This window comes from Poecile atricapillus, chromosome 28 (genome assembly GCF_030490865.1).
Source record: "Poecile atricapillus isolate bPoeAtr1 chromosome 28, bPoeAtr1.hap1, whole genome shotgun sequence".
Lineage (NCBI taxonomy): Eukaryota > Metazoa > Chordata > Aves > Passeriformes > Paridae > Poecile > Poecile atricapillus.
Genome location: NC_081276.1, coordinates 5,121,475 through 5,147,057, shown reverse-complemented (window position 1 = coordinate 5,147,057; position 25,583 = coordinate 5,121,475). Strand labels below are relative to the sequence as shown.

General features: G+C 50.5%; 1 protein-coding gene across 3 annotated transcripts; it reads right to left on the bottom strand.

Moving 5' to 3' along the window:
* Positions 1–20: 20 nt before the first annotated feature.
* Positions 21–25,583, bottom strand: FZR1 (fizzy and cell division cycle 20 related 1). 3 transcript variants are annotated; one of them, XM_058858832.1, is made up of 15 exons: positions 25,445–25,580; positions 21,202–21,472; positions 13,610–13,751; positions 13,122–13,247; positions 12,835–12,898; positions 11,955–12,082; positions 11,474–11,556; positions 10,866–11,049; positions 10,604–10,669; positions 10,125–10,227; positions 8,694–8,878; positions 7,098–7,331; positions 6,367–6,471; positions 5,161–5,253; positions 21–195 (listed from the first exon to the last, which is right to left on the bottom strand). In XM_058858832.1, exons 3-15 carry the CDS (start codon positions 13,676–13,678, stop codon positions 94–96), a joined length of 1,542 nt encoding a protein of 513 aa, XP_058714815.1. In that variant the 5' UTR covers positions 13,679–13,751; positions 21,202–21,472; positions 25,445–25,580; the 3' UTR covers positions 21–93. The 3 variants fall into 3 exon arrangements, with proteins under 3 accessions (XP_058714815.1, XP_058714816.1, XP_058714817.1); XM_058858834.1 differs by lacking the exon at positions 21–195 and adding an exon at positions 225–4,117; XM_058858833.1 differs by lacking the exon at positions 21,202–21,472 and having other exon boundaries at positions 23–195; positions 25,445–25,583.

Below are 25,583 nucleotides of genomic sequence, written 5' to 3'. Positions count from 1 at the left end.
ATTATTTGCTGGGCCAGATGCCACAGGATGAACATAAACCAGTCCCCCATCACACACCCCCTACTCTCCAGAACAGACCAGGACACAGCAGGATCAGGGGCTTTGACTGCTGTGGGGAGGCAGCTCCAGGTGCTGATGTCCCAGGGGTCCAGGGAGCAGCAGAAGACCCTGAGCAGTCCCCTGGAGCGCTGGCTGCTGGTGACAATGGGAGACAGAGGGGAAGGGGGTGGTGAGGGTGCATCAGGGAGCCCCAGGGCCCTGCAGCTGGCCAGGCCCTGGCTCTTAGCCTGCTCCTTCCCTAGGACAGGGCTCACCTGCCAAAGGAAGGGGTTCCAGCAGGTGCAGGGTCACAGGTACATGGTGGGGATAATGGGCTCCCACAGGTTCTGAGCATAAGCTGGGGGTGGGAGCAGAGCTGGGGGCACAGCAGAACCTGCACCTCACAGAAGGATCCACCCAGCCCAAAGCCCTGGAGCTTAATCCCACTCTGGACCAGTTAAGGGGCCCTGGGACTTCTCCCAAGCACCAAGGTGGGGAAACTCAGGCATTGACAGGTCCTTTCTCTTTGCCATTTCCTGGCCATTCCTTCCCCGAACCCACAACTCAGCTCTGTGCCTGGGCAGTAGCAGTGGGTGATGCCAAGGTTGGGATCCTCCCCCTCCTCATCCTGTTGCTCAGCCCCATGGACCAGCTCTGTCCCACACTGCCCAGCCCAGGGGGTCTTCCAGCAGCAGGCTGCACAGCATAAGACACCAGTCACTGTGGGGAGGGAGCTACCAGGGTTTCATGTCCCTCCTGAGGGCTGGAAAAAGGCACAGGCGTGGGGGCACAGGGTTGTACCCCACTGGAGAGGTGTCCCCTGTCCACAGGGCTACAGTGCCAGGGAGGACATGCCGCCCCATGTGAGGGTCCCACCTGCATGGGGACAGCAGGACTCCTCACTCGAGGGCCCGCAGGACAGAGGGGTCTCACAGCAGCCATTCCCCGCCCAAGGAGGGGCTGTGCCAGGCCAGAGGCCACTTTTCCTCCTTCCTGCCATGCTGAGGGGTACAGGGCAGGGAAGGGGCGGGGCTGTGCCCTTTGCCAGCAGCAGGAAAGCAAACAGGGAGCAATAAACCTCAGGTGAGAGCTGTGCCAAGAAAGTTGGTACCTGCAGAGGTGGGGTGGAGACCCTGGGGCCTTGCTGCATCCTTCGCTGTGGAGAATCAAAGCGGAGCCATGGAGACCAATCCAAATAAATTCACAACCTGTTTAATGCCAGTTCAATTGCTTTACATGAAAAAATTACAGCGTGCTCCATCTTTGTTTTCGATCACATGACACCTGGGATACAACGATGCCACAGACTCTGTCACCCAGCTCTGGGAGAACCCTGTGCCTGAGCCAGTGCCCACAGGTCACACACACTGACACATCACCTCAGACCTGTCCTTTTCCCTCTTGAGCAGCCAGTGACAGTGACAGTATCACCCTGAGACACTTGCACACACCCACCTCCACACAGGTACAACTGGGAGCTCCTGCCTGGCAGCTGGGAGTGGGGCTGTAGTGGGCTTTGACAGCCAGATCAGGGTGAGCAGCCTGTTCTTGCCACGCTCTGTCACCAACACGTGTGGCCACAGAACAGTCCTGGCCTGGGAATCACTAACCCCGGCCTGGGAATCACCAGCCTCCCTGCCAAGTGCAATAAGAGAAGCCAACACGAGCCAACCTGCTCCCAAGGCAGACAGAAAAGTGAGATGTAGACACAAGATGTAGTTTGGAAAAGTCCTTAGCAAGAGGGGACAATGGTGGGGACAGAGCAATGAGGAGCTATCCCTACTCTGCAGCTGGGAGAACTGGGCAGTGGCTGCAGTGCCCACCTGGCACTGCCCACCCCACAGCACTGCCACTCCCCCCAGCAGCTTCTGGGACTCCTTGAGGAAGTTCCCCCATCAAAGGGTGAGAGGCAAATCCACTCCTCTGGAGCCCCAGGGCACTGGGGAGCCTAATCATCACCACAGCATCACTGCACTCCACATGGGTGCCTGGTTCCCTCCAGCTCCAGAATGGGCTGAGACCTCCTGTGTGCCCTCAATCCAAGCACTTACACCTTCAGAGGAGAAAGTAGTGTGTCCTGGGGGTCTGCACAGTGCTATTTAGCAGGAGGCAATCCACAACAGGAAAATCTACAGCACAACCTCCTGTAGAGGAGAGGCACCAGCCTCTCCCCAGCCCCCCTAAACAGCTCTTTCCCCAGGTGATGACACCCACAACAGACCACCTCTTGCTTCAGGTGACCCTTTGTCTCAAACCCATTCCCTAAGTTAATGATGCAAGTCAATTTAACACCTCCTGGGTGCTTTGGGGTGCTCCCAACCCATGGTGATGTGGAACAGTGCCCACAAGTGGGCAGTTGAGCTCAGTGTTTCAGAAACTCCATGGAAATTCCATTTTGGTGGCAAGTGAGACTGTGAGATGACAAAGTGGCCTGTGGGCCTGGGAGACTGCCACGGGACTCCCAGCACACCAGCTCCTCACCAGTGACTCCCAGTATGTGCAACACAGGCACAGCACCACCAGCCTGATCCAGGCACTGCTGTGATGGCACGTATGGTCAAGGCTGTATTGGCCTTCTCACACCTTGGCTCATGCCAAGGATACTGGTGGTACTGGGGAGGACAGACAATCATATTCCTACTGCCTGGTTTTAGGGAAAGAAGGGAGAGAAGACAAAACAACAGATTAAAAAAAGAAAGAGAAAGCACCACCTATGCAATGTACAGAGAGAGGACAAGTCTATATATACAGCCAGGGAATTCCACATGGGAACAGGAAGTGACGCTGGGAGAGGGCAGGGTAGGCACAGGCATGGGTCAGATGGAACAGGCAGCACAGCCTCCCAGCTTCTCTTAAATTAAAAGCAACAAACACAGACAGAGCATTTGTGTTACGTTCCATGGACTCCAACTCTCAGCCAAAACTCTTGTCCCACACAATCTAAAAATCCCAAACCACACACCAAAACTCAACAGCAGGTCCCTGTCTGGGACTTGGAGATAATAAAAAATCAACACTGCAGCCCTGCTTCAGAAGAACCCCTCTTCCAGCCAGAAGAGGCCCTGCTCACCCCAAAAATCAAAACTTCAGGATTTGTTTCTGTTCTCAAACACATCCCAACTGCTTTTGGCCTCTGGGAGACTCCAGAGCAAAGGCACCCCACCTGGTGGCAGTGAAAGAAGCTCCACATGCACAGGTGGTTGGGTGGGTTTCTTTTTTTATAAAGTACTTACTTCTCCTCTCTGGTAACTCCCACGATCAGCCCAGAATATGAAACAGCCAACTGCAGAACTTCCCAATCCTGCTCCCTTAGAGGTGAAGCTTTTTCAAGTCTCCTCCAAAGTCTAGAGCCCCAAAGTGTATTTGTTCGGAGGCAGCTGTCAAGCATGCCAAAAAAATCAAGCTGTCTTATGGAATGATCATGTCAAGTACTACAGTACCTGTCTGGGGGGAAAAAATAAAGAAAAAAAAGGAAAATAGGCAGTTCTCCAGTTTCTTCCTGGAATGGGGATGCCAGGCTATGAACAAAGCCCTTAGATGCCCAGCCTGGAGCTGTGCCCCTTGCACCAGCTGTACCGGACCAGTCTGGCTGGCTCCTGTCCCTAGAGATGTCACTCTATGACACAGAGCAGCATGTCAAACCCCTTCCCACAGCAGCAAGGATATGCTCCTCTCTCGCAGGAGGCACACCATGGCAGTGAGGATGGCCTCAGTCCAGTCTCAATGGTCCATGTCACACGAGTCCTCCCCAGTACCATCCCAACGGCTGGATGATGCTGGGTTAACATTTCTCTTTTACCCGTTTCCCTTTATGAAGGATGAATCCAATAACCTTTGGCAGTTCCCTCCCCTCCCCACCCTATCCCAAATACTGCCCAGCCCTGTGGTTCACAAGCACATATTTAATGAGCTGGGTCCTCCTCCAGTCCCACAGCTCTCCCTCCCCTTGGCTGGGCTCCGAGGGTCCATGCACACCAAGGGAGTGGTCTGATCCTGGAATGTCAGGCTGTAGGTTCCTGGGGCACAGGGAGGGGGTTTATCGTATCCTGGTGAAGAGGTTGAGCACAGATACAGACTCCTGACAAGGGAAGACAAAGCAGGGGGTAAATAGCTGTTACTCCACATGCTTCTGGGTTGGTTTGTTTTTAATCTGGTATCTCTAGCTCAGGGCATGATCCCAGCTCACAAATCAAAGTCCAACACCATAAATATTCCCACGGATTTCCTCCAAATGGTAACAAGTGCGCAGCTGGCCAGAGTGCCATTCCCAGAGCTCTGTAGGCAGCTGTACCTCAGAGATGGCAAGAACTGGGGGACCCCCGGAAGCAATGCCAGCTTGCCCCAGTCCCCTCCTCCAAATCCCTCTGCCAGGCACCCAAGAAAGCTCTCAGAGCACCAGGCACAATCTGCTTTTGGTGATGATGAGTTGTCACTGGCAGAATCCATGATCCCATTTTCATCCAAACCCAAATTTTAAGCAGTTTTGTAAGGAGGAGGGAATAATCATGGAATCACAGAATGGCTTGGGCTTCAAGGGACCTTAAGGTTCATCGCCTTCCACCCCCCACCATGGGTTGCTCCAAGCTCTGTCCAGCCTGGCCTTGGACATTTCCAGGGATCCAGGGGCAGCCACAGCTGCTCTGAGCAACCTGTGTTGGGGCCTCCCCACCCTCACAGGGAACAATTCCTCCCCAGTATCCCATTTAGGCCTGTCCTCTGGCAGTGGGAAGCCATTCCCTGTGTCTTATCCCTCCAGACCCTGGTCCAAAGTCCCTCTCGAGTTCTCTTGGAATCCCATTAGGCACTATAAAGGGCTGTAAGGTCTCCCTGGGGCTTTCTCCTCTCCAGCTGGACAACCCCAGCTCTCCCAGCCTGCTGGGCTCAGCTTGGTGAGATTCCCAAAATGCTGCTCTGCTCAGCAGCCCTGCACCAGCCTGGAGAGGGATATTGTGTCACACCTGCCTTGGGCACACAGGGTGACCTTTTACTTAAATTTCAGCCAAGTTGAATGCTTCATTGCCCCAGCCCTTGATCTGCAGGAAGGGATCAGAGAGGAGGCAGCAGAGCAGAGCCAACATGGCCTGAGTTCCCCCAGGCAGCTGCCCCCATGCCTGGCCTTACCTTTGTTGAGCGAGTTTTACTGAAGACGTTCCAGAAGCGCAAGGTTTCGTCTCCAGCTCCTGTGACAATAGCCTCCCCATCAGGGGACATTGCCTAAGGACAAGACAACAACCTTTAGCACCTGCCACATTTTTGAGGCTGAAAATAAGTCTCTGTTGGAATGCAGGAGAGATTTAACTCTCCTTCCTACTTGGCAGTGAGAAGCCAGCTGCCTCTACTTCCAGGTGCCTCATGCAGCCTCAGGTGCATTTGGGCACTTGCACCTTATGGTGCAGCTATGGAACACATGGGGTGAGTGTTGTGGAAAGAATACTTGTGTTAAGAAATTCAAGCCATGTGAAACTGAGGATGTTCCTCCCAGGATTATCAACATGCCTGAAGGCAGGAAGATAGTATGACTGGATTTTCTTGTTGTATTGGTTGCTTACATTGGGATTTACCTCCCAAAACATTATCAGCATTTCTCATCTCTGTTGTGAACTGCTGACACCCCCATGTAACAGTAACAGCAGATATGAGATGGATCAGGATTATCCACAACAAATGTTTAATTCCCTGGGCAGCAGTCATCATTGAGGAGGAGTGAAAGTCTTCTTGGAAAAAGGAGAGAAGCTTGTGTTTCCTAAAATCACAGTATCCCAGAATATTTTGGGTTGGAAAGGACCTTAAAGTTCATCTCGTTCCACTCCCTTCCACTATCCCAGGTTGCTCCAAGCCCCATCTAACCTGGCCTTGGACACTTCCAGGGATCCAGGGGCAGCCACGGCTGGTCTGGGCAGCTGCTGCCAGGGCTTCATTACCCTAACAGAATTTCTTCCCAATATCCCATCTAACCCTGCCCTGTGGGAGTCTGAAGCCATTCCCTGTGTCCTGCTATTCCACATCTTTTTCCAGTGTCCCTCCACAGCTCTCCTTGAGCCTCTTTAGGCACTGGAAGGTCTCCCTGGAACCTTCTCTTCTCCAGGTTCAGATGTTTCCTCAGAAGAGTGGCAGGCGTTCCTATCATTAACAAAGCCTCACACTTCCACAGCAGCAAACCAAAGTATCCCTTGCAGGCACAGAAATGCAACAGTTTTCCACTGCTCATTGGGAGTATTCCCATTCCTGTCCAGGCAGCTTATGGTGCCACTGGCACTGCTGCTTTGGGTCCCATCTGAGCACACCTACAGCCAGGTGAACAGCTACAGAACCGTGGCCATCACTCACCAGATACAGAACTCGATAAGAGTGCCCTGTGAGCTTTGCTACTTGAGTTAACGAGGGGTATTTCCAGACGAGGATCTGGTTCTGGGAGTATCCATGGGTGCTCACCTGAAAGGGGAGAGGGGAACATGCATCACAGATTCATGGAATTGTTAAGGCTGGAAAAGACCTCCAAGATCACCAAGTCCAACAGCCTACAGACTACACCACTGCCCTGGGCAGCCCATTCCAGTGCCTGATCACCATAAAGAAATTTTCCCAATATCCAATCTAAACTTCACCTGGTGCAACTTGAGGCCATTTCTTCTTGTGCTGTCACTTGTTACCTGGAAGAAGAGCCTGAATTTCACCTGGCTCCAACCTCCTGTCAGAGGGAGAGAAGGTCCCTCCTGAGCCTCCTTCTTTCCAGGCTAGAGTCCCTCAGCTCCCTCAGCTGCTCCTCAACAGACTTGTGCTCCAGCCCCATCCCCAGCTCTGTTCCATTCTCCAGACAGTCTCCAGCCTCTCACTGTCTTTCTTGTTGTGAGGGGCCCAAAACTGACCCCAGCACCTGAGGTGTCACAGCAGTGCCCAGAAAAGGAGAGCAGTCACTGCCCTGGTCCTGCTGGCAACACCCTTGCTGGTACAAGCCAGGTGCCATTGGCCTCCTTGCCCACCAGGGCACACCTGGCTCATGCTCAGCCACGCTTGGCACACAGGGCAGCTTGGCAGCAGCTGCACAGGGAAGGACTCACCAGCTCATTGGCGTGTTTGGACCAGGCCAGGTTGCACACCTGGGACCCAGTGTCGATGCACTGCAGGGGCTGCCCCGTGAGTGTGTTCCAGAAGCGGATGCAGCGGTCAGCTGTGCCCCCACCCGAGGCCAGGAGCCCATGCTGGTGTGGGGACCAGGCAATGGCTTTGACTGCTGCCAGGTGCTCTGTGTATTGTTGGACAGGACTCAGGCTGGAGTGATTCCAGACAAGGAGCTGGCAGAGAGAAGAGATGTGATCAAAATTGTGCCTCAGTGATGTGTCCACTACACCCACAAGCCACAACGGGACTGATGAGGGCAGATGGGGAACAAGCTGATTTCCCACAGCTCTGCCCAGACACGCTCCACTCTGCTCATCACAGAATCATGCAATGGTTTGGGTTGGTTAAAGCTCATTCAGTTCAAATCCCTGCCACAGGTTGCTCTTAGCCCCATTCAACCTGGCCTTGAACACTTTCAGGGATGGGGCAGTCACAACCACCCTAGCACTACACTCAGCTGACGAGCTGTCCTACCCCCAGGCCACATGGAAGGAACAGGCCCTAAGGTAAGGGAATAAATCTAAATAAACGGCATCACTGAAGGGGGCCTCAGACCCTTCTGCTGCCTTTCTGGCTGTATAATTCCAGAACACATCTAGAAATCTGCTCAGTTCATTAGGAGTTATTCTGAGCAGGAGGAACTCGGTCCAACCATGCTGTCACACAGGCACTGGGAACATTCCCTACCTAGCAACCCACTCCAAAGGGCTTGGAACACTGCTTTTTTGTGACAGATGCCTCTCCCATATGGTGCTCAGTAAACTATAAGCCTGTGTTACAGGTATGAGAACTCACAGAGCTCTACCTCAGGTTCCTGCTGCACACAAACATTACCGCAACAAACGTGACCATACACTACCCAAACAAAGCCAGGAGGGGCAGCTTAGCAGTGACTTTGTTGAATGCAACCCCCTGAGCCAAGCTAGATATTTAATTAGCCAAATAGAGAAGTAAAATTAAATTTGCCTTTTTCATTTTATTAGGAAGAGAAGACTGAGTAGAAGCTTAGCATAATTTATGTTTGGTCATAGTCCAATAACCAAAACAGAAGTCCTTTTCAGAAAGGCCAAACATCCTTAAAGAATCACTGAACCATAAAGGTTGTAAAAGACCTTTAATATCAAGTCCAACCTTTGATCTAAGCCCACCATGCTTAGTAAATCATACTGCAAAGTGCCCCATCCACTTGCTTTTTGAACACTTCCAGGAATGGCAACTCCCCCACTGCCCTGGGCATCCTGTTCCAATGCTTAACCACTCTTTCAGCAAAGAAATTTTTCCCTAATCATAGAATCATACAATGGTTTGAGTTGGAGGGGACCTAAAAGCCCATCTAGTTCCATCCCCTGCAGTGGGAAGGGCCATCTTCCACTAGACCACGTTGCTGCACATCCTGTCCAGCCTGGCCTTGACCATTTCCAGCAATATGATACCATCCAACCTGAACCGCCCCCAGTGCAACTTGACAACATTTCCCCTCGCCATAGAAAGAAAGGGGGTCTGACATTTCCTGTGACCCCTTGGGAGGAACGTACCTTATTATCATTCCCTCCAGAGGCCAGGAGCTGGTGGTCTGTGGACCATTTGAGCCCACAGACCTCCTGCCTGTGTCCCTGGAGCCGCCGCTCAGACTGCAGGGGTGGGGTGCGGATGTCCCGCTGCAGGATCATCCTGTCCCGGCTCCCGGACGAGAGCTGGTCCGCGTTCCACGCCAAGGCACCTGCAACAGGGGCAGAGCTTCAGAGAGTGCTGTAGGAGTCATGCAACCACAGAATCACTGAGGCTGCAAAAGACCTTCAAGGTCACCAAGTCCAAACGTCAACTCAGCACCACCATGTTCACCACCAAACCATGTCCTCAAGTGCCACATCCACAAGTCTTTTAAACACTTTTCAGGCATGGTGATTCCACCGCTGCCCTAGGCAGCCTGTTTCAATGATTTATAACCCTTTCTGTGAAGAAACTTTACCAATATCCAATCTAAACCTCCTCTAGCACTGCTTGAGGGCATATCCTTTCATCCTGTCCCTTGCTCCCTGGGAGCAGAGCCTGACCCCCACCTGGCTCCACCCTCCTGTGAGGGAGCTGTACAGAGCCAGAAGGTCTCCCTTGAGCTTTTCTCCAGGCTCAGTCCCCACAGCTCCCTCAGCTGCTCCTGGTGCTCCAGTCCCTTCCCTAGCTCTGCTCCCTTCTCTGGACACACTGCAGCTGCTCAATGTCTTTCTTGTTGTGAGAGACCTGAAACTGACTCCAGGATCTGAGGTGGGACCTCAGTAGTGCCCAGCACAGAGGGATGGTCACTGCTCTGGTCCTGCTGGCCACATTAGCAAGCCCAACCCTTCTAGTCCTGCAGCAGTTGGTCAGCAAAATGCAGCCATCGCAGCTGCCAGGGTTTAAAAAAAAAAAAACCCTAACAAACCTCAAAGGACTCCTTACAGACCCCCCCTTACATCCACTCTCTGGAGTCCTAGATCAGGGTGCATACAAATAGAGGCTCCCCTGAACAGACTGACTGCAGGTATTACCAATCCCACTTCACAGTGCAGTAAAGCACAAGAATATATCTCGGAAGATGCATGGATCTCCTAAATCTCACTCCAGAGTTTAGATTTGCAACATCTCTGAGCAGAAGAAAACAGGCCCCCAAAAAAGGGAACTGGAAATCTCAGTGTGAAGCTGCCAGCAGCGATGAAATCGGAAGCCAGCAGCAATGAAGAGATGTTGTAATCAAACCCAAAAAGCCTCAAGCAAGAAGGAAACACCTGCTGCAACACCCAACCACCATCACACCCAGATCAGAACACCAGAGTTATGAGATGATAATATTTTGAACCTGCTCAAGACACAGCAGGGGATAAATATCAATCCTGGTACTCTGAGTTCTCCATTTCCAGCAGATCCCTGGCTAACAAAGCTCAATCAGGAAGGAGAGAACCCTGAGAACCCTCTGCTTCCCCGCTCCTTACCAACTCTGGCTGTGTGACCCTCCAGCATGGAGAGCTTCTTTCCTGCAGCTGCATCCCAGATCTGTACAAAGCCCTTGTGAGTACCGACAGCCACCAAGTTTCCCTGGACAAACAGAGAGCCAGGATCAGTACAGCCAGAAAACTGATAGTTGAGGAAAAGACTTGACATAAATCCCATGACATGGAAAGCATCCAGAGTTCTTCCATCTTACATTTTTTCCCTACTGAGAGGCCCAAGCAGCCTGTCTGGAATATATCTGTTGCAACATTTTACTGTCAAGAGCTGAAGAAGAAAACTGGCTCCTTCTCCCTCACACTCCTATTAGCAATGCCTCGAGAACCTCAAGATACAAGAGGCTGCTCTCTATCCCCTCTTTTTTAGCAGAGAAAAGCCAGCTCAGGGAGTTAACTAACAGCTATGATGACAGTGAGTAAGTGAGCCATGTCTCAGCTGTCCTTGCCGACAGTGTCATACTGACCCGCTCTGACCAGCCCACGGATGTCACAGAATCGCCTTCCACAGAGAGGTCACACAGCCGGGTTACCTTCAGAGAGAAGGATGGGGTAAGAAATGTATTTTTGTCACACAGCACTACTGGCTGTCTCACAAACCAGTGCTGTGTTTAGGATAGGGTGTGACAAGTGCTGAAGACCTCACACAGCACATTGCATAGCTCTGGAAGGCTGGAAAACCCTACATCAATGGGCAATTAAATCTTCAGAAACTCATGACCAATTTACCTGACTTGTACAAGCACTCCACAGGTAAACACAAGTCCCAAGGCCAACACTGAGGACATTAAGAGAGGACCAGTCCACCAGGTTCAGGTAGAAGTCGTCCTGCAGCTCTGGGGCATCCAGCACTTTGAAAGGAATCTTGGAGATTTTCCGAGTTGGTTTTCGAGGTGATCTTAGCAGCTTCTGACTGTTTACAAAAACAGATAAAAAAACAACTACAGGAATCCGCACATCACAGCAGATGGAAGGCACAGGTGTAGCCACTCTTTCCAGAGCACTCTGAAATTTCTATAGAAATGCAGAGACAAAAAGGCTGCACGACCTTTTTTCAGCAGCAAGACTGGAAGGAATAAGGTTCTGCTTCTACAAAGGAGAAAGCAGAAGGGTATACTGATTATTACAGTGAGTTGACCAAGACATCTCAAGCACATAGGCAGGTTGGGAACCTGAAGAAATTTTTGGAACTTGACTGTTTTATTTATTATCTCTCCAGATTTCCAAACCCAATTCAAATCACAATTTTAGAGTTTTAGACAGAAGTCACAGAGAACCTCATCAAAGCCTCTGTCCCAGCCCTTCCCTTCTTTTAGTTTGCAGAGAATCAGTGTTACCTTTTGTTGCTGACAGGAGACAGGGAATACGGTGAGACCTCATTGCCATCATCCGGGCTGGAGCGTTTTGTGCTGAGCGAGTACTACATAAAGAAACATACCCCATGAGGACCCCAGCACACCTGAGGCCTGGGGCATCACTCCCAACATGCACTGGTGCCAAGCTAATTCCAACACCCAGTTTTTCCTTTCCTGGGTTTTCCAAAATCATACAAAATCCCTCAGCAACACTCAAGTCCAAAAGCCTGATTGGCCACCACACTGTCTGAAAAGTCTGGCTCCACCCAGCACAAACACAGGAAGCACACTGCTTGCTGCACACTCAGATTCCCTTTGCAGGCCACCACACTTGTTATCAATAGCTTATCTCAGCAAAGCCTCAACACCAACTCACTGCACAAGCAGCCTGGCAGAGCCCTGTGCTCTGTCCCTGTGACACACATGCAACCTCCACTGGTGTTAATGCAAGTACCCAACTTACAGTGAAGAGAGATTTCTTCTCTGGGGTGGATGGCTGTAGCCTCCTGTCCTCTGTCTGGGGGTCCTGCACCTTCTCAATCCCTGCCCCCAAGAGTTCGTTCTTCAACAAGGCAGAATAGGCAAGGCCATCTGTAAACCCAAACAGGCACCGGGCAGAGAGCTCAGAGCAGCAACAGCAGGGAGTGTCAGGATCATGTGTGCCTGACCTGGAGACGAGAAGGCTCCAGGGAGACCTCAGAGCCCCTTGCAGGGCCTAAAGGGGCTCCAGGAATGCTGGAGAGGGACTTGGGACAAAGGATGGAGGGACAGGACAAGGGGGATGGTTTCCCACTGCCAGAGGGCAGGGCTGGATGGGATATTGGGAAGGAATTGCTCCCTGTCAGGGTGGTGAGGCCCTGGCACAGGGTGCCCAGAGCAGCTGTGGCTGCCCCTGGATCCCTGGAAGTGACCAAGGCCAGGCTGGACAGGGCTTGGAGCTACCTGGGGTAGTAGAAGGTGTCCCTGCCCATAGCAGGGGTTGGGAATGAGCTTTAAGGTCCCTTCCAACCCAAACCAGTCTGGGATTCTACAACTTGTACTCTCACAGAGTCTCTTAATAAGCCTGGAGCCCCCATTTAGAACCAAGATTAGCAGCAAGTTTACACTCCTTCCACTCTATCAGGAAAGCTTCCATGACACAGTAAATCAAGGGGTAGAGACAGTCTCTTGCATCCACACACTCATCAAAAGCAGTGACCTGGTACTCATGATGTGGGCTTTTCCCAAAACAGCAGCAGCATGAGTTTTGGCATAAGTATGAAAGTGCCAGCATGGCCTTAACTTCCCTAGCAGTTCACAGTAAGAGCTCTGGGCACTGCCAAGCAGTAGAAGGGTGGTCTCACCTTTGCCAGTGTCTGATGTAGCATCCTTTGCTTTTCTGTTTTGGCTTGGTGATTTTTCATTTTCCTGAAATGGAGAAACATGCCATCACCATACAGAAACCTCAGGGTATATGGTGAAATAGCAAATGGAGGAAGAATAGGGTTTGAGGACACACGCTCAATGGAACTCTTCTGGGGCAGCAGAAGCACATGGTGCAGAAGATAAGCAGAGCAATTATGCCAGCCAAAACAAGTTCCAAGTTCCTCAGTTCCAAGGCCGAGCTGTAGGAGCAGGGAGCAAAACTTACATTTATTCTGTGGAAGTTGATGCTCCAGTTGGCCCCAGCTCTTGAGGGAATGAATCTGTCACCATGCTTACTAGGAGAAGACATTGGAGAATTGGAAGGTGTCAAGGTTCTTCGCATCTCTGCTACCTGAATTAAAGAATAAAAGATACTGAACTTACTCTTGTCAAGCCCTAGTGTTGGTTGTTGTTGCTTTTTATGTTACATGTGTAGTTGCTGAGATTATGTACTAAAAAGCTATTACTGAACGCCGCAAAAATATCTTCACCCCTTTTTGCAACCAGAACTTAGGTTATATATTCAAAAGCTCTCTTAAAGTTAAGCTATTTGGGTATTCATAGAACAGCTGAGGAACTCACACCTGCTCACAACCCAACAAAAGACTGTGGTTTGCTTTGAGGAGGTCCCAGGTCTTCCAAAAGCTCAAGGAAAACAGTCAGAAGTGAGACAGACAACAACATAACAGTGAGCCTGAGCCCATCTGTACTCACACAAGGCATTGTGTTCTCATTCTGTATGTTGATTTGGCGTAGGAGACGTCTCTCGTAGTCCTGATCCATGGTGGGAAGCTGGCTGGAGAGATCAGCAGGCTCAGGAATTTATGTTTGTGAAGTCCAGGCAGTAACTAGTGTGCTGTAACAGGAGGAGAAAAACAAAATGTTACACTCCTCCATGCTGAAACAGCCTCTTCAAAGTCTCCTAAGCCTGTTCTTTGCACTTTTCCTATCCAGAGCATTGGTACCAAACTTGTGTGACACTGAAGAACACAGGCAGCTGGTATTCTGTGTCTGACAGGACCTCAGCCGGTCCCCACCACACCTGGAGCAGGAACTGCCCCCAGGCCCCGCAGCAGCAGAGTTTGGCAATCCTTCAGGACACAGGCATGAAAAATCCAGGTACCTGCAGCCTGCCCTGTCCAGGCACTGGCACCAGTTGCACAGAGAAGTTTGGCTGCCCTATTCATGAAAGTGTACAAGGCCAGGTTGGTCCGGGCTTGGAGCAACCTGGTGTACTAAAGGTGTCCCTGCCCATGGCAGGGTGTGGAATGAGGTGGGCTTTAAGGTCATTTCCAACCCAAACCAATGTGGGGTTCTGTGATCCCACTACAGCCTGTCCCCCTGCTCAGGTCAGGGGCACAGGAGCAGTGCTGAGGGTGGGATGCTTTCAGCCATGTCAGAAGTACTGCAGAATTTAACACCACCAACCGGAGGAATGCACTAGGGATCTAGTAGTCCCAGTGAACATTCCATATCTGATGTCTGCACTATCCCAAGTACTCCTGGCTGGCACAAAGCTTGCTCATTCGTATAGCTATAAAGTCTGTAAGCAACATGAACATCATTTAAGCACATATTTTAAGCAAATATTTTAGGACAGAGCTGCTTCTTAGCTGAGATTTGCCTGGCAAATTACTGTGTGCATCAATAAAAAATAAATGAGCTGACACTAGTGTGATAATACACAGTCACAGCCCTTGCCAAGCCCCAAGGGCAGAGAGCTGCACCCCCGGGGTCCAGGGTCCAACCTTCCCCATCACACCCCTCATGCCTTGTCCACAGCTGACATGGGCACAAAAACACCAGCGTGAAGAAACATCAAGTTGGTCTTTCAACCCAAGATAAACATGTCCAAAGGCAAAGGTGTAATTAACACATAAGCAAATCCCCACAGCACACAGGCATCTGGAGGCTGTGCAGAACAGAAAGGGATCTACATTCCTGTTATTGCATAAACATTTATGGCACCTGGCCAGAGTCCCAGCTGCACAAATGGAGCCGCCTCAAGATACAAACTTGTGCTAAATCCTGGAGGCAACTGCACATAAAGGCTGTGCTGGGAGGAGGCTGCCCAAGGAGCAGCTGCACAGTGCCACACTCAGGGACAGCCCTGCACTGCCTCCCACTCCCACCTGGGAAGAGGCTGCCTCCAGGAACCACAGACCTATCCCGGCTTTTTCGGTTAAAAACTGGGGGCAAGTTATCAAGCTACAAGGGGCCAGCAGTACAGACTCCAATTCAGTAAGATGTGATGAAGTTTTACAATATTCTGTGAAATAAGCTTGAAAACAAGGCAAAGCACACAGACTCTAGAGTGCAGAGCTGATGGCCTTGAACCTCAGAAAGTTACAGAAGACAGGGTGACATCAAGGTAGTGACCACTGGGGTCCCACAGGGCTCTATCTTAGTGCCAGTTCTCTCAAATGTCATAAGTGACTTGGGGGCAGGACTGGAAAGTCGTGAGTGAGTCTGCTGAGAACACTCGCTTGGGAGGAACTGCTGACATTCTCAAGGACAGAGAGGGCCCACAGACAGACCCTGACAAATGCGAGGATTGGGAAATCCCCAACCATGTGATGTTTAACAAGGGCAAGTGTCAGATCCTGCCCTGGGATGGGGCAGCCCTGGATGCAGGGACAGACTGGGAATGAGAGGCTGGAGAGCAGCGCCCTGGCAAGGGACCTGGGGGTCCTGGTTGGTGGCAAGTTGGATCTGAGTCACCAGTGAGTCCTGGCAGCCCAAAGGGCCACCAGCCCAGGGAGGGATTGTCCCACTCTGCTCTGCACTGGGGCAGCCTCACCTCCAGTGCTGGGGGCACTTGGGGCACCACAAGATCAGGAGGATCCAAAGCTGTTGGAGTGTCCAGAGGAGGGACACGGAGCTGGGGAAGGCTCTGAGGAGCAGCTGAGGGCACTGGGCTCGTTCAGCTGGAGCAGAGGAGACTGAGGGGAGGCTCCTCGGGGGCTGCAGCTCCTCCCGAGGGGAGGCGGAGGGGCAGGGGCTGAGCTCTGCTCTGGGCCAGGGACAGGAGGCCAGGAAGGGCTGGAGCTGTGCCAGGGCTTGGGATGGATCTCAGGGCAAGGTTCTTCCCCCCGAGGGTGCTGGCACTGCCCAGGCTCCCCAGGGAATGGGCCCGGCCCCAAGGCTGCCAGAGCTCCAGGAGCGTTTGGACAGCGCTCTCAGGGATGCTCAGGGTGGGGTTCTTGGGGGGTCTGGGCAGGGCAGGGGCTGGACTTGATGATCCTTGAGGGTCCCCTCCAGCTCAGGAGATCCCGTAGTTCTTTGAGCTACACCATTTTTTAGTACCAAAACTTGGACTTCTAACATATGCTGAAATGCTTTTCTTCCTGAACATTAACATGCCAACACTTTTACAGGATCATTCCTGAAATAGACAGTGCCAAGCTGGTTCTGATCACACCTGCTTACCTCTACCACCTCCTCCCCCAAGCTTTTCTCTTTTTTAATTTAACACATTACTCCCATATGTTCTTTCAGTGGCAAAACTGGAGAAAGCTCCCAAATTTAACAGAGATCAGCTTCCACCAAATGAAGCAAACAGTCAGAGACAACATAATTGCAGTGGAAAGTTAGAAAAGTCTGTGATGCTATTAATAAAAGAGATTTAAAAAATAAAGATTAGTGCATGCCATATCAAACACTCACCCCTGTTTTGAAGTTTACTTACCACCACCCTTACCGACCCACAAGCTACCAAATGTGTGTCTCAAACTAAACAGTTTGACAAAATGCCCCTTCCCTCTTTTCTTTTTTTGGGTTGTTGTTGTTTTAACACCATGAGTAAGAGAGCTAAGCCTGCAGAACCCACACAAGGAGCGTGATCAGCCAGGGAGCACCACACATTTGAAGCAACCTCCCAAAATGGTTCAGCACAGTATTCGTGAGAGATCCAGATCCAGTTACACAGCAAAGAGACATTTTAAATTCTGCATCTGAAACACATTTGACTATCAAGCTTTTCAGTTCCCATCTGCCCAAATTTCACCTACAACTTTCACTCAGAAGCACAGCACAGATGGTTCAACAGAGAGACTGCAGAGGCAGAACACAGCAGTGAATGTTCAGCACCTGAATAGTGACATGCTTTTACCCTAAAACCTGTGCCACTAACACAGACCCAAGGGAGCAAGCAGCACCTCTGGTTTGTAGTATGCTTTTGCTGTCTCTAAATTTGTTCATGGGAAGTGAGTGGAAATGAGTCCATTTCCCCCAAAGCAAGTAAAAAAGGCTTTGCCAGAAGGACTTGGAGGCGCTGGTGCAGCGGCTGCATATGAACTGGTGTGTGCCCAGGTGGGCAAGAAGGCCAATGGTACGTGGCTTGTATCAGCCAGTGTGGCCAGCAGGACTAGGGCAGTGACCGTCCCTGTGTGCTGGGCACTGCTGAGGCCCCACCTCGAATCCTGGCGACAGTTCTGAGCCTCTCACAAGAGGGCTGGAGCATGTCTGGAGAAGAGAATGGAGCTGGGGAAGGGGCTGGAGCTCCAGGAGCAGCTGAGGGGAAGCTCAGCTGGTGAAAAGAGGTTCAGGAGAGACATTCTCGATCTCTACAGCTCCCAGACAGGAGAGTGCACCTGGGTGGGGTTTGGGCTCTACTCCCAGGGAACAAGGGACAGGACAAGAGGAAATAGCCTCAAGCTGTGCTAGGAGAGGTTTAGGTAGGACATCAGGAGGAATTTCTTCATGGAAAGCATGATCCAACACTGGCACAGGCTGCCCAGGACAGTGGTGGAATCCCTCTCCCTGCAGTGTGTATGTGGCACTTGGGAACATGGTTTAGACACTGCTAAGGGAATGGTTTGACCTGATGTTAGAAGGCTTTTCCAGATTGAATGATTCTGTGATTCTATGATATTTAAGTCTGAAGAAATAAAAGATCTTGAGGAGCTACAAGTGTTACATATTCTTCAGACAGTATTTTGACACTAATTATGCAGTTTATGCTTAGAGAAGAAAGGCGGGATTAGGTGAGTTTGGATTCCTTGAGAAGAATTTGTATTCTGACTTTATGTTCTTCATGCACCTTCTGTCCTGTCTCTGAATTGGCTGGATTCTCTCACAGCTCATTACCTCCAGAACAATACTTACAGGCAGAGTTATGGTGCTGAACAAGTGCCTTTTGTTCTTTTTATTGACCCAACCTTCATGTATTCAAACACAGAAGTATTTTTTCTTGGTATGGATATGTTTTTAATAAGCCAGTATGCAGAATGCCAGGCCTGGCAAGGAAATGAGAGCAGCAATTTTGCAAAGTGATTTCTGTGGTTTGAGGCAGGCTGTACTTGTTTGGATTCCCCAGCACACACTGAAGGAGGGGTAGGAGATTGCAGGTTGGTTCTGTCAATTCAGACATGCTCTGCTCAAGCAGTTCAAGAGCTGGATGATTCTTGACCCTTTTTGATTCCAGAAATTGTTATTGTACCTTCTCTTCTGGAAGTTACTTGGGTGGGTAAGTGTTTAACAGGAGAGGTGCTGATGAAAGTAAGAGACTTGGAATACCAAAGACAGGACATAAATATAAAGCTGAATATATTTCCTAATTTACACAGGCCAAAGAGTGGTAAAGGATGCCTTAGTAACTAAAATACCATTAATGTTATGTTGATGCTTTATTTCGAAGCATCTCAATTCTGAAACAGGTTGCCTGGAGCTTTTCTTACTAGTAAGTCATAAACAGACTCCAAATTTATAGTCAGCAAGAGCCTACCCACACCCAGAGATGCCGCCTGCTCTTTGGGCCTGTATTAAATGGCACAGGCTTTAAGGTAAAAACATGCCACTACTCAGGTGTTGAATATTTCCAAGCCCTCTGGAATAGCCCCATCACTTGCTAAGGGGAAAAGTACACAAGTACTCAGTCCTCCAAGTCCAGACAGGAAGGGTTTGAAATCAAACCCAGATGTCCTGCTTCCCCAAATGCGAAGTTTTAATTTCTTTTGATTTGACTAAACCCGGTCACAACACTTGCAAATCAGTAAGGCAAAGCCCTCAGCTGGCAGCAGAAGTGGCAGCTCCTCTATCCCTGGCAGCTGCAGTGTCCTGGCCCTCCTCATGCCAGCTCCAGGTACTGACCACGTCACACAAAAACCTAACTTGGCCCCAAAGGGCTGATGTTTTTGGCTGGTTTAGTAAGCATCACCTCCTCCTCAACCTGGAGTACTGCATGAGTATTACCACTTATAGATCCTTTTACTGGCTCTTGAACAAGCTGTAATGGAAAAGAAGGAAAAAAAACCACCAACAGAAAAAGCTATGCCATAGCTTTTAACTGTGTAATAGCAGAGACTATTAGGAATGCATTCAGAATGCCAAGGCTTCACAGAGCCATTGGGAACAAGCAAGATACAGTGTGCTTGGCCAAGCTCAAGCAGAACTTGTCCACACTTAACCCACAGGAACATTACACCAACCAAGCAAACCTTTTCAGGAACTGGCCTCCTTTCAAACCAGCAATAGCACAAAAAGTTAGAGTTGCATCTTTTACCAATATTTACCTTTTTAAAACTACAAGGATATAATTTGTTACCCAGTAATTTAGTAGGGTATAGTGCAAGAAGCATTTATAAAATCAACCACTTACCCCTATGCAATGGGAGCAGTTAAAGCTTTATTTCAAAACAAACTGCAACCTTTGCTGCCTTGCCCTCATCAGAGAAGCATATTCACAGCTTTGTAAGACAGAGATCACACTAATGACAAGAAAAAAAAAATACTCCAGTGTTACAGTGTCAGATGGGATCTTAACACTCACACTCCTGAAGATTCAATATTCCACCAAAATCCAAGATTCTGGACTATGGCAAGAGCCATTACAACACAGCAGTGTACTTCAGAGCATAAGATGTAGGCAACTGCTCTGCACTGAAGGTCCTGCAAAATTCTGTGTTTTTCTGCCTTTCCGAAGAATCTTGCTGAGCCCCTCCTGCTGGGGGCACTCAAACACCTTTATGCACTCACTGCCATCGGCTTTACAATGCCCCTGTTCTAAAAGTGCCAACTTTTAGAGACCAGCAATACACACCATCTGAACTCCAGCTTCATTTGAAGGCAGAGTGGTTCACAGGCAGAGCCAAAACACTGATTGAATGTCCTGCCTGCACTCAGCCAGCCAGCCTGGAACAGGAGTACAGAAGCTGGAGATGTAAGTGAAATGCAGAGTGATCCATGCCTCCCCTCACTTTCCATGGCAGAAAACATCTCTCCTTCCTCACAGGCAGAAAATATCCCCCTTTCCTCACAGGCATGGGCCCAACTTGCAATTAGAGGTGACGAACATTTGACCTTCTATACCTCCACCTGCACTCACAGACAAGCTTCAAAACTTCCTATGACAGCTTCAGAAGCTGAGGTAAAGCTACAGATCCACCATCCCAAAGTGATGCACAATCCTACCACAATGACAGAGAAACTCTGACCAGCAAACCACAAAAATTTAGGGCACTCTGATGACTGATGTTGCAGGAAGTCTGTGTGAGGCAAGGACGTAATGCTCCTGACATGGAGCTCTGTTTGTGGCCTGGACTACCACGAGCCAGCAGAAACTCAGGGTTGTAAGACCATCAGGAAATAGCAAAATCTCTGTCTTTGGAAGGGCCTCTACCAAAGATAAACACTGCCACCACTAATCAAAGAATCCCACAATGGTTTGGGCTTGAAGGCACCTTAAAGCTCATCTTGTTTCACCTCTGCCATGGCAGGGACACCTTCCTCTATCCCAGGCTGCTCCAAGCCCTTACCAACCTGACCTTGGACACTTCCAGGGATCCAGGGGCAGCCACAGCTGCTCTGGGCACCCTGTGCCAGGGCCTCCCCACCCTCACAGGGAAGAATTTCTTCCTAATGTCTAATAAATCTTCTCAGGACACCACTACAAGCCCAAAAGGTTTTCATCAAGATTTTTGTATACACAACAGTTGCTCTTAAGTGCAAATGCTCCTCGAAGATGACACTCAGGAAAGCTCACCAGGAACATCTCTTGCTGCCTCTCACAGATGATGCTCAGGTAGCACCATTACTTTCAGCATAGATGTTTTTACTAAATCCCTTTTTTCTCCACAACTGAAGGAAAAAAAGGGAAGATGACAGTCAAGCCTGTACTCCAAAGACCAGGCTATTTTTAACTGTTCAACTGAAACTCAAATACAAGTGATGGGCAATTACAGAGATCAGAATCAGCAGCCAACCCCACCAATGCAGCCACACAGCAGCCAGGCCCTTTGTTGAGGGGTTCCAAATTTGCCTCAGCTGGTTTTTATTAAGTCATGAGAATTGTAGGGTTGTTATTTTACCTTCATAAATGATGTTTTCATTCAATACACATCCCACTGCAGCATATCATTGTCTCTTGGCAGTGCAAAGCTTATCCAAGCAGACATGACAACCATGCACTCAGCAGGGGATTTCTTCGAAAATCACCACAATGAAACCCCTTTTTTATTGCTTGCAGGTGGTCATTATTTCACCTTTTCACCATGATGCTCCATAAATAAGAGGGACACACTTGCTCCCAGAAAATACAAAATACATCATGAAGTCCTCAGCAGCGCAGGAAGCCTTGCACTGGGAAACAAAGCACAACACATGGGGTCACTTTGATGGTACCTCTTGTCTGTGGGCCAAAAGGTCCCTAATTAACAGGAAGTCTCCTTAAAGAGGTTTATCTGTTACAAAAGCAAAACAAACAAGGCAGCAGCAGGAACACTCCAGTTTCAGAGATGCAGTAATTGGCCAAGGCACCTGGTGAAGCAGCACCTGCACCACTGGGCTGCGATGGCTGTCACCTGGCTCAGGGATGCTCCAAGGGCTGGGGTGAAAAGCGGGTTCAGCTCCAGCAGGTATTGCCTGAGAAACACTGAGTGCTGAGCAAGTTCTGCTGCTCCCATTTGCCAATGGAAGAGGTTCCCGCTGGTCCCCGTGTGCTCAGGCAGAATGACACAGAACCCCATCCCTTCTGCAGGTACTGGAGGCTAATTCCTGCTTTGGGGAAGGGGCTGGATATGATTTCTCCAAGGTAATTCTTGGCAAGGAGGGGACATGCACAAACCTTACAATGTTCTGCTTTGAGATTTCATCTCAGTTCAGGATATAACCAATGCCAAACACTAGTGCATCTCACAAGGCAGGGCCCAATCAAACACCACAGTTCTTTCCACACCGCCTGGCCCATGGAACTCCCCTTGGATACAGGAGCTGAGCTCTGGGTAGTCACTGGCCTCCACAGAGGGCCAGTTACAGCCACAGCACTTATATTTCCACCATCACCTGGTGGCAGTTTTCCCCACACAAATACATTTTGTACAAGTCACTGGACAGACAGGAGAAACAAAGGTTCTGCTTTCAACCAGCATATGATGGCACCTATTTTGGTAATCACCTAGAAAATAATTACTTGTTTAATTATTCTGTGCAGAATCAAAGAATCATTTAGGCTGGAAAATTCCTGTAAGATCAGAGTCCAACTGTTCCCCCAGTGCTATCAAGGCCACCACTAACCATACCCAAGGTGCTAGATCCACATGTCTGTTAAATCCCTGCAGGGATGTGGATTCCACCAGTGCCCTGCATATCCCAGTGTTACACAGAATCACAGAGTGGGTCAGGTGGGAAGAACCACAGTGGTCATCTGGTCCCACCTCCTTGCTTAAGCAGGGTCATCCCAGAACACGTGGCACAGGATTGTGTCCAGACACTTCTGGAATACCTCCAGTGAGGGAGACTGCACACCTTCCCTGGGCAGCCTGTTCCAATGCTCAGTCACTGCACAGGGAAGTTCTTCCTCATGTTCAGAAGAAACTTCCTGGGTATCAGTTCCTGCCCCTTCCTCTTGTCCCATTGCTGGGCCCCACGGAGCAGAGCCTGGTCTGCTCCAAGCCCTCCCTGCAGACACTCAGAGAGAGGATGAGGGCTGAGGTCCCCTCGCAGCTGTGTCTCCTCTCAAGGCTGAACAGCTGCAGCTTGCTGAGCCTTTCCTGAAGAGAGAGATGGTCCAGTCCTTTCAGCATCTCTGCAGCATCCACTGGACCCACTCCAGGAGCTCCATGTCCCTCCTGTCCAGAACTGGACACAGCACTCCAGATGTGCCTCATGAGGGCCAAGCAGAGGGGCAGGATCACCTCCCTCAACCTGCTGGCAATGCTCTTCCTAATGCACACCAGGATCTTACCGGCCCCCCGGCCCCCAGGACACACAGCTGGTCAGGAACAGTCTGTTGTTCACCAAGACACCCAGGGCCCTCTGCAGCTGCTCTCCAGCAGGTCAGCTCCCAGCCTGGACTGGGGTTATCCCTCCCCAGGTGGAGGATCCTGAACAGCTCCTATACAACAACAGCTCCTATACAACAACAGCTCCTATACAACAACAGCTCCTATACAACAACAGCTCCTATACAACTCCTAGCTGAAGTTCTGGCAGTTCTTTTCTCTCCAACTCTCCAGCCTGCTGAGGGCCCTCTGCAGGGCTGAACAGCCGTGGGGGGGACTGGCCACTGGTCCTGCTCTGTGTCAGAGCTGAGAAGGCACCAACCCCTTCATCCAACCACTGACGGATTAGTGAAACAACACTGGGCACGGGATTGAACCTGAGGGGGCTAATAAAAAGGAAGTGGGGATGGATAGAGTGAAGTATGTGGATCTTAGGGACAGAGGGTCCTTAGAAGTTTTTTTATAAGTTTTTACATGTAGGTCACTCCAGACTCAAAGAGCTCTGACTTAGGAGCAGAAAAAAGGACAAGAAAAGGCTATAGTTTGCATTTTATAACAACTTACAGAACCTGCAGGGCTCTCTGTTTGTTTCTGTTTAGTAGTTTTTATTCTGTCTGAGCACATTTTTCATAGGGCTACTGACTTTAATAACATTCAGTTTCCCTTCAAAAAATCCACAGAAGACGGTTATCCAATTATCTTGTACTTCCAAGTGGGTAAAGACAGCTAAAAGCACCAGCTTTATAGATACACACTCTGGTAAGGCTTTCAGAAAGAAGTCAGTGCACTACAAACAAAGATTAAAAATTCACCAGCAGCCCCATCCTCAGAGCTTTACTGAAATGTCAGTCATCCAAAACTCTGCTTCATCATAATACTTAAGGTACTGAAGATACACCGGTGCCCCTGGACAAACTACAAAAGTAAACCATAGAATTTATGAAGCATGACAGCTTCAGTCAACAGCCCCAGAAAAAACTCTGCTTCTGTATTAATTATAATAATAAAAACCCCCAAATCAGACTAATACAAGATCATAGAATCCCACAATGGTTTGGACTTGAAGGCACCTTAAATCTCATCTCCTTCCACCCCCTGCCAAAGGCAGGGACACCTTCCACTACCCCAGGCTCCAAGCCCCATCCAACCCAGCCTTGGACACTTCCAGGGCTCCAGGGGCCTCCCCACCCTCACAGGGAACAATTCCTTCCCAATATCCCATATAACTCTGCCTTCTGGTGGGAAGTTATTCCCTCTTCTCCTGTCCCTCCAGGCTCTTGTACATAGCCTCTCCATCTTTTTTGTTGGCTCCTTCAGGTTCTAGAAGGCAGCAACAAGGTTTTACTGCTCACAACAGAACTGCTCTGTGAAGAGCCTTCAGCCCAAAACACTGGGGTGTTACCATTAAATACACACAGGAAGGATCAGCACCTCACAAGAAAATGGGCATAAAGCCTTCAAGAGAGCTACAAATCAAGAGAAAACAATCCTCCATGCCACAAATCCAACACCTTCCCGCGGTAACTCCAGTGTGACCTGACAAACCTCCCTGCCCCAGCAGAACCTTCTAACGACCTGGAGGACCTTCAGCTCAGGCTGATCCTGTGTACAAATCCCACATGCAGAATGTCAACAACAGGTTAAAAGCACCCTGATGGAACACATAGCGACATTGAGCTCCCTCAGACCCCAGAGCCATGGGGTGAGCAAGGCCACATCCACCGGTGCTCTACGTAAACAACAGACCAAAATTTCTGCTGCTTGGCAGATCCCTTTAGGAATAAGATCCATACCACTAAAATCTCTGCTACCGTCTGTGTTATCAACTTGAACAAGAACCAAGAGCTGACCCAGGCTCCGGCTCTTTGCATCTTTCCCCAGCGGGCCAGGGCACACGGACCGAGCGAAGGTTCCAGCTGCTTTGCACAGCCGCGGCCCCGGCTGCAGGTGCAGGGTGCCCGTTACCAAACACACCAGAGCGTTGGGGCTCACCGGCCCCGCCGTGACAGGGCACAGCCCGCCTGGGCCCGCAGGAACCGGCACAGACCGGGCCCATCCTGCCAGGGCTGACAAGGCACCGCACAGGGGTGGAAGGAGAGGCGGTGACCGGCTGCCGAGGGAGAGAGGGAGGGAGAAAGGGACTAAAGAAGGCAAGGCACCTCCAGCCCCGCCCGGCCCGGCCCAACCCAGTCCGGCCCCTCCGCAACAGTCCGGCCCGGCCCACAGGCCCGTGCCTCTGGGGGAAAGTGCGGGACCAAAACCTGCCGTAGGCCCCCCGCCTTGCCTTGCCACGCCGTGCCGTGCCGTGCCCCGGGCACTACCCCGGCCGTACCTGCTCCGGCGCCGGTGCCACCAGCCGGCCCGGCCCGGCCCAGCTCCGCCTCCTCCGTCAGCACCCGCCGGCCCCGCCGCTCCACAACATGGCGGCCGCCCTCGCGCGGGGCACGACGGGAGCGCGCCCCGCCCGCTGC